This window comes from Microcaecilia unicolor, chromosome 12, assembly GCF_901765095.1.
Source record: "Microcaecilia unicolor chromosome 12, aMicUni1.1, whole genome shotgun sequence".
Taxonomy (NCBI): Eukaryota; Metazoa; Chordata; class Amphibia; order Gymnophiona; family Siphonopidae; genus Microcaecilia; species Microcaecilia unicolor.
This window is the reverse complement of record NC_044042.1, coordinates 77666111-77680947: the sequence shown is the minus strand read 5'-3', so window position 1 is coordinate 77680947 and position 14837 is coordinate 77666111. Positions and strand designations below refer to the sequence as shown.

The 14837-nt window shown below is 46.6% G+C and overlaps 1 protein-coding gene across 2 annotated transcripts in view; it reads left to right on the top strand.

Moving 5' to 3' along the window:
- ITGB3 (integrin subunit beta 3) overlaps positions 1-14295 on the top strand; it is an 83835-nt gene extending 69540 nt beyond the window's left edge. For both annotated transcript variants that reach the window (XM_030220962.1, XM_030220963.1), the window contains exons 12-15: positions 797-897; positions 1793-1912; positions 11501-11667; positions 12993-14295. In XM_030220962.1, the coding sequence (XP_030076822.1) occupies positions 797-897; positions 1793-1912; positions 11501-11667; positions 12993-13064 (460 nt within the window). In that variant the 3' untranslated portion in view covers positions 13065-14295. The remainder of the gene's footprint in view (positions 1-796; positions 898-1792; positions 1913-11500; positions 11668-12992) is intronic.
- The last annotated feature ends 542 nt before the right edge of the window (positions 14296-14837 follow it).

Here is a 14837-nt window from a genome sequence, read left to right as displayed (position 1 = left end):
GAGGGAGGCCTGGGGGGGGGGGGGGGGGGGGTTGCCAGACTCGGGGACAGAAAGAAATATGCTGGAGGTGTGGGACACACGGCCATTAGCCGGAGAAGCAGGTTTTGGCCACTGCAGGGAAGCAGGTGAGGCAGGCCTGGCCACCTGAGCCAGTGCCTCACCTGATCTGTTCCTTGAGCCGGCCCTGTTGGAGCCACTCCTTATTTGTCTCTTCTCACATTAAGTGGAACGCTCTGGTTCACAATTTTTGCTCTGGGGCAGTGCCGTAGCGAGGGCTAATGGCACCCGGGGCGGGTCGCCACTGCGCACCCCCCACCCCCAGGTGCAGCACGGCGCGACCCCCCCTCTGCAGCGCACCCCTCCTCCGGAGCAAACCCCCCCCCCAGACCGCATTCTTACCTGCGGGAGGGCCGATCCGCCCCGAGTGCACGTCACTTGGAGCTGCGTTGGCCCCGCTGGTTCCCTGCTCTCTCTGCCCCGGAACAGGAAGTAACCTGTTTCGGGGCAGAGGGAGCAGGGAACCAGCGGGGCCGGCACCCCCCCGAGCACATGCACCCGGGGCGGACCGCCCCCCTCCCCTTCCTACGCCACTGCTCTGGGGTAAGAGCTTTGATCTCTGTCTCCCTGTTGGGTCTCAGATTTTCTGTCAGTTTGTTCCATTATGAGAACGTGAGGAGAAATCGCCCCCCCCCCCCTTGCTCCAAAGTTGCTCTCTGAAACTCCATGATCATTAATGTTTCCACTCCCCTCTGTCTGCTCCCTGCTGACCACTGTATGTCTGTCCTCCACCCTGCAGGGAGTGTGTGGAATGCAAGAAGTTTGAAAGGGGTCCCTGGTTCGAGGATAACTCCTGCAAGAGGATCTGTCGTGATGAGATTGAGTCGGTGAAGGAACTGGGTGAGTGCAGAGGAAGTACACCAGATGTGGCTGCATTTACAGTGGGTGTAAAGTTTTGGGTGCTCTCTGATTGCTAATGATTATTGTTAGTGAGCAAAAGGTAGACTTGCCAGGAGGCTCCAGATTCGCCTGAGGGTTGATGTAGTAGGGTTCTAGTCTTTGCTTTTCTGAAGGAATCCAGTTTGGAAATCAGAACTGCAAGTCCCTGCATGCAGTGGAGTAAAACCTGGACAGGATCAACCTTGTTGGTTGAATCGGGATCCAGTTGGCAACCCTAGCAGAAGGGGTAATAATAAAGGGCCCAATATTCAGATGGTGGCAATCAGCATTTTGTTGACTGGCACCGGCATTAAACCACAAAATTCAGTGCTGGTCATGTCCAGGCACCGGCATTGAATTTCCGGGTTTTCTGAGCCAGCTTATAGCTGGTTAAGCGTAATATTCTTTATACGATAAATCAAATAGATAGGACAAAAATTTGATCTGCAGGGACCTTAAAACATGCCCCAAATTATTCCCAGCACCATACACAACTCACATATCTTTAACTACTTTGCAAAACATATCATTTTGATAATATGGAGCTTCAGATATAACAACACAGGTAGTGCAGAATCAACTTAGCTTAAGCAGCCGAGTGTGAGTCGTCATTGACCCAAAATAATTTTTCAAGAATTTTGTTGTTTGAATAACATTGCAGTAGCTTTATTTTTTCCTTCAATGTTATTCAAACAAAAAATCCTTGAAAAATTAAGTTGTCCCTGAGGAGAAAAGTATGACTATCCATCAAGATAAAGCCAGGACTGGATCAGCTGGGGGAGAGGGATTAGAGCCTGCTGATGACACTAGCAGTATGTGACATCCAAGCACTGACTATCTCTCCCTACCCTGCCAGTGGATAATGGGAAGAACGCCGTGAACTGTACGTACAAGGATGAGAATGACTGTGTGGTGAGATTCCAATACCATGAGGATGCCAGCGGCAAATCGATCCTGTATGTCATCAGCGAAGCAGGTAAGTAGCCCCAGGCTTGTTATTTTTGATAGGGATCCAAATAATCGCAAGGACTTCAGTCCATCAGGGTTGTACACCAGGGGTTCATTCAGTTTTACCATAGGTTTTTGGGGGCTGGGCCACTTCAAGGCTTTTCTCACATTCTGTGTGTCTGGGAAAACATTGATGGAATCGGCCTTTTATTTATCCAATAATTCATCTTAAAAAAGGAAAAACTGTATCCAATATTTAGTCTTTAACTTTTCATTAACACACTAAAGATCATGAAGCAAAAAAAAAAAATTGTCCATATACCGAACATAGGGTTGTCTGTGGACAGAGTGGGTTGAATTAGCAGAAGCGTGAGATACAGGAAGAGCATTGATCAGGGATTAAGTACTCAAGCCAGCCTTGTGGTCATTCAGTTTCATTTGTGCAATGATGATGCCAAAGAGATTCTCCAGGACATCCACTTAATCTCATAAACTGATGTCAGCAACAGATTTCAAGGTCTCTCACAAATGCCCTGATCTCCTAAATGTACTGACCCTGGTTATTTGAATTGAACTGGTACTTTCCATTATGAGCCTGCATGACAGAGGTCATGCAGACTCAAGAAGAATGTCAGGAAGTATTTTTTCACGGAGAGGGTGGTGGATACTTGGAATGCCCTCCCGCGGGAAGTGGTGGAGATGAAAACAGTAATGGAATTCAAACATGTGTGGGATAAACATAAAGGAATCCTGTGCAGAAGGAAGGGATCCTCAGGACCTTAGCCTAGAATGGGTGGCAGAGCTGGTGGTTGGGAGGCGGGGCTAGTGCTGGGCAGACTTATACGGTCTGTGCCGGGGCTGGTGGTTGGGCGGCGGGGATACTGCTGGGCAGACTTATACGGTCTGTGCCAGAGCCGGTGGTGGGAGGCAGGGATAGTGCTGGGCAGACTTATACGGTCTATGCCAGAGCTGGTGGTGGGAGGCGGGGTTGGGGGTTGGGAGGCGGGGATAGGGCTGGGCAGACTTATACGGTCTGTGCCAGAGCCAGTGGTGGGAGGCAGGGTTAGTGCTGGGCAGATTTATATGGTCTGTGCCAGAGCTGGTGGTGGGAGGCGGGGATAGTGCTGGGCAGACTTATACGGTCTGTGCACTGAAGAGGACAGTACAAATAAAAAAGTAGCACATATGAATTTATCTTCTTGGGCAGACTGGAAGGACCGTGCAGGTCTTTTTCTGCCGTCATCTACTAGGTTTACTATGTAATATCTTACATATGACACTCTCAAGAATTGCTTTCTCATCATCTGATCACTTTCTGGCTACTGGTGACTTTGAAACTAGGTAGTAGTGGGAAATTGTTCACCCTACTGTGGCTTGTGGTGGCCCCTGGCATGAGCTTGTGGTTACCCTTCAAACTCTTCCTATTCCTCCCTGCAGCCTCCATGGTTAGGAGTATAAGCCATCCACCTCCAGGCTTGGCAGTTTCAGGGATTTACAACACTGATTAGCTGTATCTGGGGATCTTCTTGTTTTGATCAGGGGATTTGAGCTGGAAAGGCCTGAGGTTATGATGAGAATGCAGTCTGGCATTTGAAGGATATCTTTCAGCATTATCTCTTGCCTATACTAGGGATGGTACCAGGAGGGCTTGTTTTGTTTCACAGGACACATTAAATCTTGTGATTGCAGCAAGGGCTGTGGACTAATACCTTACTGTAGGGGCTCTCAACCTAGTCCTTGGACACATCCAGCCAGACAGGTTTTCAGGACATCCACAATAAATATGCATGAGATAGATTTGCATGCACTTCCTCCATTTTATGCAAATCTGTCTCGTGCATATTCATTGTGGGTATTCTGAAAACTTGCCTGAATGGGTGAGTCCCAAAAGCTGGTTTGAGAACCCCCTGCTCTAATGAATTGTTCAACTCCCATTCAGTGTAAGGAGCAGGGCCAACCTAACCAGTAGCAGACTAGGCAGTCCCTTAGGGTAGCAGCTTCTGGGGGGCAGCAAAGCAGTTGCAGACATAGCAAAACAGTAGGTTCCCACAGCTACACAAACTCAAAGAATCATTAGCATATACTTTTTCCTGCAGGAAAAAAGGACAGTTTTCAAATAGTCCACTTACCTTTACCTTCGTAAACAGCTTTCAAAATTATTACATAAGAATAGCCATAGTGGGTCAGACCAGTGGTCCAACTAGCCCAGTATTCTGCTTCCAGCAGTGGCCAATCCAGGTCACAAGTACCTGGCAGAATCCCAAATAGTACAACATTCCATGCTACCAATCCCAGGGACAGCAGTGGCTTCCCCATGTCTAACTTAATAGCAGACTATGGACTTTTCCTTCAAGACCTTGATGAAGCCTTTTTTTTTATATATACTCAGTTACTCTAACCACTGTTACCACATCCTCCGGCAATGAGTTCCAGAGTGAAAAAATGCTTCTTCCTATTTGCTTTAAAAGTATTTCCATGTAACTTCATTAAGTATCCTCTAGTCTTTGTACTTTTTGAAAGAGTAAAAAATCAATTCACTTCTACTTATTCTACACCACTCATCCGTCTCTTTTCCAAGCTGCAGGGCCCTAACCTCTTTAGCCAAGTATGCATTTTTATAGGAAAGGGGATGCAAAGGGTCTTCAAATTAAGAGGCAGATGCAGCAACCAAACGTAAAAAAATCAAAATCGTTAAAGTCCCTAACGATTTTTAAAAAACGAAGAATGCACCAAAAAAAAAAAGTCACACATGCTCAGATCGGTATTCAAACGTACAATGTATCAAAGAATCACAATACACATCGGTAATCGGCCCCTAAATCATGCGCAGAGCAGCCAAGCGTTTTGCTGGCTGCTCTGCGCATGCTGCAAACGTAAAAACAAACAAAAAAAAAGCCACAACACATACACGTGGCTACCCGGTCAGCAAAATCCAAAAACAAAGGATCAGGAGGGGGCAAGGGCGCTCATCAGGAGCGTCCTGTATGGACGGCCTTGCCCCCCCCCCCCCCCCCCCCCGAAAAAGCAAATGCTAGCTGCCCCGGTCCCCCTCCCTTCCGGTTCCTGTAGAGCTAACTCCGCCTCCCGTCATTCTTTCGCCCCCGCGCCCCGCCCCCCCTCCCCCCCCTGAGGTCGACTACGCCGCTCCCCCCCTCCACCGAGACCCCCCTCCCTATTAACGACCCGAGCAGCGCCTCTCACCTCTTTCAGAAGCGCTGCACGGGCAGGAAGATCTATTGTGTTGGTTGTAGAGTCTCCATGACGTCTCTTCTTCCCTGGCCCAGGCCCCGCCTCCTTCTGACGTAGGTTACTTACGTCAGAAGGAGGCGGGGCCTAGGCCAGGGAAGAAGAGACGTCATGGAGACTCTACAACCAACACAATAGATCTTCCTGCCCGTGCAGCGCTTCAGAAAGAGGTGAGAGGCGCTGCTCGGGTCGTTAATAGGGAGGGGGGTCTCGGTGGAGGGGGGGAGCGGCGTAGTCGACCTCAGGGGGGGCAGCGGGGGCGGGGCACGGGGCAGAAGAATGACGGGAGGCGGAGTTAGCTCTGCAGAACACAGGAACAGGAAGGGAGGGGGACCGGGGCAGCTAGCATTTTGCTTTTTCGGGGGGGGGGGGGGCAAGGCCGTCCATACAGGACGCTCCTGATGAGCGCCCTTGCCCCCTCCCGATCCTTTTTTATTTTTTTTATTTGATGTGTTTGCTGACGTCCTTTGGACCAATCACAGCGCTTTAGCTCTGCTAATGTGCTGGGATTGGCTCAAAGTTTGTTTATTTTTTCACTTAATGATTTTTCCTGGCACAGAGCTGTCCTAACGAGAGGTCCAGACCTCTCGTTAGATTTCCTGCCTTTTTCCTGCGTAAAGGCAATCGGAAAAGGTTAGTGCATGTCGTTTCAATGGGGTTTTCACACTAATTGCTCATCTCCATTCCGTTTTCGTTAGCTGCTGGCTTCCTCGGTAAAAGCCCTTTGATGCATGCAACGGATCAAATTTTCCTCGTTGGAGGGTCATTAAAGGCTCATTTAGCTTTAGTGCATCTGCCTCTAACTGAGAAGGGGATGCAAGAGTGACGGTCCTCCTAGGCTGCCTAAACCATGCACCGGCCCTGATATTATGTGTGATTTTAGGATGGAATGACAACTTTGATAAGAATGGACTTTATGCTTACATTTTGCTTTTGATTGTAAGAGGGTACCAACTGCACCTTCTCCCTGCCCCCCTCCCACTCCTAGTGCATATGAGGTAGCCCCAGAAGCCAGACATGAGAGAAGTGGTGAGACAGCCCCAGAGCTGTAATTAAAGCAGCAGGCTGCAATCAGATGAAAGGGAGACACACACAGGTGAGCCCACAGGGGGGAAACCTACAACCAAAGCTGTGATTTCACTATGCTCCGAAACACAGGGAAAGGGGATAGGACTAGATATACTGCCTTTCTGTGGTTTTTGCAACTACATTCAAAGCAGTTTACATAGTATATGCAGGTACTTATTTGTGCCTGGGGCAATGGAGGGAGGAGTGGGAAGGAGGGCAGTGCTGGCCCAGGGCAGCTGAGATCAGCACCCACCCACCCACCCACCATCAAGATCATCCGCTTTGGCAGTGCTCATCTGCAAAAGATTACCTCTCTCATCCCATGCTTATCCCCTGATTACACCCTTCCAACACCATCCCCACCCCACACTGTCCCATCTCTATAATATTTAATAGTACCATTGCGTCAGTCAGGTATCCAAACTGGGAAAGGGGAGGAGGGCCAAGGCTCAAGAGTCATGTATTTGATATACCACCTTCTGTAGTACAATCAAAGTGGTTGACATGTTATATACAGGTATGTTCTCTGTCCCTAGTGGGCTCACAATCTTAAGTGTTTGTACCTGGGACAATGGATGGTTAAGTGACTTGCCCAGGGTCACAAGGAGCTGAAGATGAATATCTTCCCAAAGCATCCTTTCACGGGGGCTAGTACCTGAGGTTTGACTTCCTTAGTTATTCATATTTTAAGTGTGTCTGTCTGAGAGAGAGAGAAATGTATTGGTCTTAATAAGACAGCATGATTCAGAAGGCTTTGGATGTTCAAGCAGGAAAGTAAGGTTAGGATAGCGTCTCCCTGTGGTCTGCAGTCTTCATTTGGACAACTCAGACATCCAGTACTCTTTCCTTAACTCCCTCCCTCACCATAACTGAATGATCAGCACGTGTCCTGCAGCTGAGACTATGAAAACTGTAGTAAGGGGAAAAGGTTCTTTCCCACGCTCCAGAAATGGATTTTTCATGATCTGTTCACGATTACTGTCTGTCCAACAAGTTCCCTAAGGGGTAGAGAAAAGAGCCGACTGGGGGGGGGGGGGGGGGGGGGGGGGGGGGTGGGGGGGAGCAGGGGGAGGGAGAGAGTTGAGTGGAGAAGGGAGGAAATGAGGTGGAACCTCCAGCAGTGAAGTCTCAGAACTATGAATAAGGATTTGTATTCAGTGTTGAGGATATTGCTACACAGTTAGTAAGTTACTTACTTGGATTAGAACAGAGATCTTCACTATTATTCTAACAAATTCATTTTGACAAAGAATTTTCAGTGTGATAGCCTGGATTATGAAAGGACAAAGCAGCTGCTACCCTGGGCAAATGGGGGGCAAGATGGAGAGTACTACCCCAATGATACTGTTGACCTTTCTGCTCAGGTCCTCTAACGGATAGTTGTAGCTAAAACAAAGTCTACTGTCCACATTCATTCTCTCTCTCTCCCCCCTCCCCCCCACACTAAACCCTAATATTAACTCTCTCATCTCCCCAATATACATGTTCCCCAACCCCATCCCAGTTAGTCTCAACTGCCACCATCCTGTCTCTGCCCCTTGCCCCTCAAAGCCAGCTCCCCCCAATTTGTTAATCTGTGCTCACTTTTTTGGGAGATGTCTCAGGACAAACCTTTTTTGTTTTTTAACCATAATGTGAGGCTGTCAGAGAGTTTCAGCCCCATGGTACCCGAACTCCTGTGCTGCTCTCACAGTCTCAAGATAATAGCATGGAATCAGGGCACTGCAGGGCTCAAATTTGCTGGGGTTTTTTTTGTCATCACTGTGATCGTATATATATTTTTTTTTATTGTGAACTATACAATGAAAATCAAATTATTAAACAGAGCCACATATTCCAGAACTAAATCACCAGTTTTTCTGGTGGTGGTGCTGATACCGAACCTCAAGGTGAGGGGAGGGTATGTAATTGGTAAAGAGAGTCTGGCAGCCACACTTAGAGCTCCCACTGGTTCCCAAGCCTTATAATAAGCTCTGGCTTAGGCTACTAGAAAGGTATGACTATTCTACAAATCGGTAGACTGCTTGGTTCACTATGGAATAAGTTATAATATAACAGGGGGAAAAGGTCTCATTTATCACAGGGATATGCCACCCTGAGGTGGTCTAGATATCATTGAATCCCATATGTGATTGAAATAATTATAGACCAAAAAAAAAAACCCTCCTTCCTCAATCTTTTTTTGCTTTTCTTTTTTTCTTTTGTAAACAAAACTGGAATGACAATTCAGCATAAAAGAATGCAGTCACACTTATCTCTATGCTCAGTCAGTCCCAACGGGTACCAGTTTCGCTACCTGCTTTTTCAAGGGACCTGAACTGAAACAAATCTGCAAAAAGAAAATAAATGTCATTCCCTCGAAACAATGGTGAACTAATTTATACCGCTCAGGATCTTGGCGTAGCTGGCTCCTTACTGTCATGTCGCATTTCTCTGCCAGTATTACTAAGCAAACATGGCTGCGGCGTTTTATATTTCTTAACGGAAATTGGGAAATCACTTCCAGGTCATTTACATAAAACAACCCCATTGGATACTAGTGTTCAAGCCGCGGGGTTCCACCGTACGTAAGTGGTATATCCAAAACAATTCCCGTTGTAGCAGCCATCATCTAGGCTACTAGAAAAGCAGAAGTCTGACCAATCCAACTTAAGAACATAAGAACTAGCCATTCTGGGTCAGACCAATGGTCCTTCTAGCCCAGTATCCTGCTTCCAGAGTTGGCCAATTCAGGTCACAAGTACCTGACAGAATCCCAAATTCAGACTATGATCCCAGGGGCAAGCAGTGGCTTTCACAATGTCTATCTCAATAGCAGACTATGAATTTTTCCTCCAGGAACTTGTCCAAACCTTTTTTTTTAATCTAGACACACTAACCACTGATACCACATCCTCTGGCAGTGAGTTCCAGAGTTTAACTACTCGTTGAGTGAAAAAATATTTCCTCCTGTTCATTTTAAAAGTATTTCCATGTAATTTCACTGAGTGTCCCCTAGTCTTTGTACTTTTTGAAAGAGTAAAAAAATAGTTTTACATTTACTCATTCTACACCACTCAGGATTTTACAGACCTCAGTGATATATCCCCCACCCCCCCTCAGCTGTCTTTTTTTCCAAGCTGAAGAGCCCTAACTTCTTTAGCCTTTCCTCATATGAGAGGAGTTCCATCCCCTTTATCATTTTGATCGCTCTTCATTGAACCTTTTCTAATTCTGCTATATCTTTTTTGAGATACTGCGACCAAAATTGAATGCAATTCTCAAGGTGAGTTCGCACCATGAAGCGATACAGAAGCATTTTAATATTATTGGTCTTATTTTCCATCCATTTCCTAATAATTCCTAGCATCCTATTTGCTTTTTTGGCTGCTGCTGCTGCGCACTGGACAGAACATTTCAGCTTATTGTCTACAGTGACACCTTGGGTGCTGACTCCTAAGGTGGACCCCTAGCATGAGGTAACTATGAGTTGGATTATTTTTCCAAATATGCATCACTTTGCATTTGTCCACATTAAATTTCATCTTCCATTTGGATGCCTGGTCTTCCAGTTTCCTAAGGTCTTCCTGCAACTTGTCACCATCTGCATGCATTCTAACAACTCTGAATAGTTTTGTGTCATTTGCAAATTTAATCATCTCACTTCTCGTTCCCGTTTCCAGTTTCTGGCTGCTAGCTCTTTCTACCCCATCCCCATTCCCCACATGCATCTATGACCAATTTTACAGCACAATGAAAAGAATATTTCTTTTCCAACTCCAAAATTGGGCCATCACTTATCTGCTGGTTCAGTTCTTTTCCCAATATCATGCAAAAGGATGCATTTCCTTACTGTGCCCAGATAGGGGATATGCCCCCCACCCGCTATGCCACAAGTAGCCAGGCTCAGAGATGAGCAGCACACTTTCCAGGGCAGCCTCATACTGGTGTCCAAGTTATCCCATCATGAGTGAAGATGATTGAGGTCCCAATGATCAGTTTCCCTGCTCTGTTCCGAAGCGCCAGAACAGTGCGGAGAAACAACACCCCGATGATCAAAACTTTATGCGCATTATTAGTTTTGATCATTGGGCTACGTCTCTGGGAGGACTGTGCCTGGGCATGTGCCCAAGACACAATCCTCACGCAGAATTTGTTTGACAGGTCTGGTCTGTCAAAAAAAAGCCCAGACCTAGTGCTAGTGCTGGACGGACTTATATGGTCTGTGTCCTGAAAAAGACAGATACAAATCAAGGTAAGCTATACACAAAAAGTAGCACATATGAGTTATCTTGTTGGGCAGACTGGATGGACCGTGCAGGTCTTTTTCTGCCGTCATCTACTATGTTACTATGTTACCTGTCAAACATACAGATGCTGACTAGAGGTTCGGTGGACTTCCAGACCCCCCACCCCCCCTCCCATGAATAGAGGCCCTTCTCCGGTAGTCTAGTGGCCCCGAACTGCCCCCCCCCCCCCGTATCTTGAGATGACAGAGGAGAGAGTAGCCCTCCTCCTTCCAGCACCACCTCCAAAATGGCGGCACCCTGCCCTTCCCAGTGCATCCTTAGCCATTGAGGAGGGGGGGGGGGTGTGGGTGTCTACTGAACCCCCAGGACTGATGGTGGCAGCCCGGGCTGACAGTGACAGCCTGGGCTGCCTATCATGGGCAGGGGGGGAGGGAGAGAGCTTTAACCCTAACGCCAGCTCCAAACTAGCATAGGGCTAAGGTGCTATTCCGCCCATACGATCAGAACGCAGTGCTCTGATCATATAGGCAGAATACCGAAAAACTCATTTAAATATAATTTAGATGAGCTGTATGGTATTCCCTGGCGTTCTCGCACCAGACCCCTCTGATCATCCCGTGCTTCTATATGCAGGTGCTAAGTCTGCAATTACCTTTGATCATTGGAGCTCTTGTCTTTATTTAGAAATGATTTGAAACTGGTTTCACAGCACTGGAAAAAGACTTTATAACTTTCTATAGTAAATAAACTTTGGATGTACCAGGGGCGAAGCTAGGGCCACGGGGGCATGGGCCCCCACAGATTTAGCCCTGGCCCTGAAGAGGACTTCTGCTGGCGGGGGTTGGGGACCCCCACCGGCAAAGGTATCTGGTGGCGGGGGAGGGGTGGCGGAGGTGGGAGGGGTCAAAAGTGGCGGGGGGGGGGGGTTGGTGGAGCCAGGGGGGGGGGGGGGTTAATGTGCCCCCTCACCTTTGGCTCTGGACCCCCCTCCCGCCGAGGTCTGGCTACGCCCCTGGGATGTACATGTAGAGATGTCTAGTATTAAAACTAGCTGTTGTCTCCTCTCTTGGCAGAGTGCCCGGAGGGACCGGATATCTTAGTGGTTCTTTTGTCAGTAATGGGAGCCATTCTCCTTATCGGCCTAGCTGCCCTTCTGATCTGGAAGCTCCTCATCACCATCCACGACCGGCGGGAATTTGCCAAATTTGAGGAGGAGAGAGCAAAAGCCAAGTGGGATACAGTAAGTCATATGTCAGCACAGACCTGAGTGGGGCAGAGGTTGGGGGGGGGGGGGGCACCTGAGGGAAAGCAACACCATACCTCATGCAGCAGGGCATACGGGTTATCTCTAAGTGTCTGTTTAGAAAAGTTAGTTTGTCAACAGAAGGTAATTCATACTAAGGATAATATTCCTAGGAAACTCTAAGACAAGTTTTACTTTATGAGAACAGAATTCAGGGGGTCTCTGTGTCTTTCTTACTGTAAGACTTCAGAGTCATGTCTGTCGATTTATTAGACAAACAATGGGAAATGTTTTTGTTTTCATTCCTGGCTCTCGCGTTGTAAACATGCCTTAAAAGCTGAGGCTGAATGTTTTACCTCCTTGGGGCATCACTGGGTTTTCCATACTAAATTTTCTGGTAGTGTGATGGGCTGGCTTTCTTGATCAGGATCTGAGCTATGAGCGGAGGATGGTCCTTTTTCACTGAAACTGAGAAGTACAATGCAGGGAGAGATGGAGGAGGGAATACACACTTCTACCATAGCACCAGGGACACTATTGTATGTGCTTGTCATTCTAGCAGGGTGTCAGGCACACTCAGCTGTGGTGTGTACTGTGTCATGGTCTCCAGAAAATATTCCTTATACTTTCCAACAATACTCTAAAACCCAAATCAGTTCCCAGGAACCATGGCTTAGAAAACTGGGTATGAGCTGTATCAGGTGAAGTTCTCACTCTTCAGGGTTTTACCACCAAGGGCCTGTGCCTCAAGATTGCTCATGTGGTTATGGGGACACCTGGTGGTAGCTTTGTGGATTACATCAACTACTCCACCTCTTGCTGTTCCTCTAGTTGATTTCATTTCTAAAAACAAATTACGAGCTCCTGAAGTTGTTAGTGTCCATAAAGTGCTCACATGTCCAGAGTATTGTGTGTGTGTGGGGGGGGGGGGGGGGGGGGGGGGAATAAACAATATGACCTTCCTTGTGTACTTAGAAATAAGATGGGTTCCCTTTAACTTACGTGAGCAAAATTCCAGCACATGAATGGAGGGGAGACAAAATTTCATCTGTCTTACACCCTTGATATGCCAGGTCATCTGATTAATTGCTAGTACAGCCCCTGCAAGTCACTTTCTGCTTCCTACCCATCAGTGATTAATGTGGAAGTCATCATCCTTCTGTCTGAATTAGGATTCTTTCACTATTTCCACCTATCACGTGTTCCACCAGAAGTGAAGGAAGGATACAACTTTATTTCTAACCTCTTGCTATATATTTTTGCTATTTTTGACTATATATATATATAATATGTGTGTGTTTCTATGTGATTTGTCTCCATAGGCTAACAACCCCCTGTACAAAGGAGCCACCTCCACATTTACAAACATCACATACCGTGGCAAAGCAGAATGAGACCCTCCAGTGTACTACCAGCCCCGTGGAGGAGTGTGTCCAATCCTGTTTCCTTCCCCTGATGTACCTGCATCATTTCAAACACCACACCTTGCCAGTGAGAACCTGCTGACATTTCTCTGCTTCCGACAGTAGTCTGAGAACAGCTGGCAAGATGGAAGCATTTTCTTTGAGAGCTGGAGCAGGAAGATGCCCTCCTCTGGCACTCACAGTATCTCAGGGTCTGAATCGACTGTGAGCAGCTATGACTCCCACTAACCAAAGAGACAACCAGGGGACCAGAGAGCTCTGCACAGTAATAAAATAAATTCACAAACAGCCTGCAGGTGGTGAAGACAGGACAAGTTTGGGGAGGGGGGGATTCTATGTTCCACGAAAAGAAGCTGGAAACAGATTATCATCGCACACAGGGATGAATCATGGAGTAATTATCTCAGCTGATGGAAAGATCCTGACTAAGGAATTGGGCTGTTCCAGTAACCTTGCTTTTACCACTCTGGCCATTATATATCAGAACATGAGAAGTGTGCATACATCTGTGTGTGTATGCGTGTGTGTTGATTCCCATTGGGTCATTGGAAAGAGCTCATATGCATACTATGTCTGATTGTGCTGGGGGTAGGTCTGTCAGCACTACAGTAAAGACTATTCTTTGATTTCCAATTTGTTAAGTACTGTAACTGCAGGTGACAGAAACTTCCCAAACCACTCCAGAAACCTCTTTTATTTCCTTTTCAAAACTCAAGAGAGGGGTTTGCAGGGAAGGAAGGAGTAGCACCACCAGCATTAATCATAAGCAGAAAGGAGGCAGGGTAACCTCCTTATGTGAAGCTTTGATCCCTTCCCACCCTTCCCCTCCTCTATTCCCTCTCCAAAATAAATGTATCAAAGGCAGCAATAAGTGCCTTCTAAAAATGATAAAGCCAATACCGGATTATTGCTAGCAATAGCTGGACTAGCATTAGCATGAGAAAATATACTTTGATTTGATTACAGTAAATGATTTACTGTCCAAAATTTTAAATTGTCGCATGTGCTTCCTGTCTGCTGGCACATTTTTGCCCATTTGCCACACAAAGGAGCAATAAGGCCTAGCCAGGCCCTGGATGTGCTGAGAGTTGAACGCTGGGTCCTTGATGCTGAAGATTGTCTTACTGCCATTGCGAGACAGCTCACTTGAAAGAAAGAAAGAAGAAAAAAAAAGACCCCTAAACTAGGGATGTGCATTTGTAAGCAAACATTTGGGGCCCTATTTACTAAGCTGCGCTAGAGGCATATTAGCATTTTTAGCGTGTACTAAGCAGTGCAAGCTAACTGTGTAGATGCTCATAATATTCCTACGGGCGTCTACATGGTTAGCACGTTCTAATTTTTAGCACGTTCTAAAAACGTTAGCGCACCTTCATAAATGGGGCCCTTGGTTTGTCAGCAATGCCTTAAAAATTATTAGTGCATGTCAAATATGTTTACTGTATATTAAGCTATAAATTAGCACACATAAAGTCAATTTGCGCATATTCAAAAAGTGACTAAATTTTCAAATGAATAAAAAAATAATGTCCGAGAGCTGGAGAAAAATCCAAAGGTGACCTAAAAATGAATAAAAAACATTAACGCCCTATTTCTATGTATGGCGCTTAAAATTGCATGCACAAATATGGGCACATACCCAATTGATATGCGCAATTTAATGAGCCAATTAGCACTGATAATTGAGTGCCAATAATCTGTTATCAGCACTAATGGGCCAGGATCCATGTGTAAATTTTACTT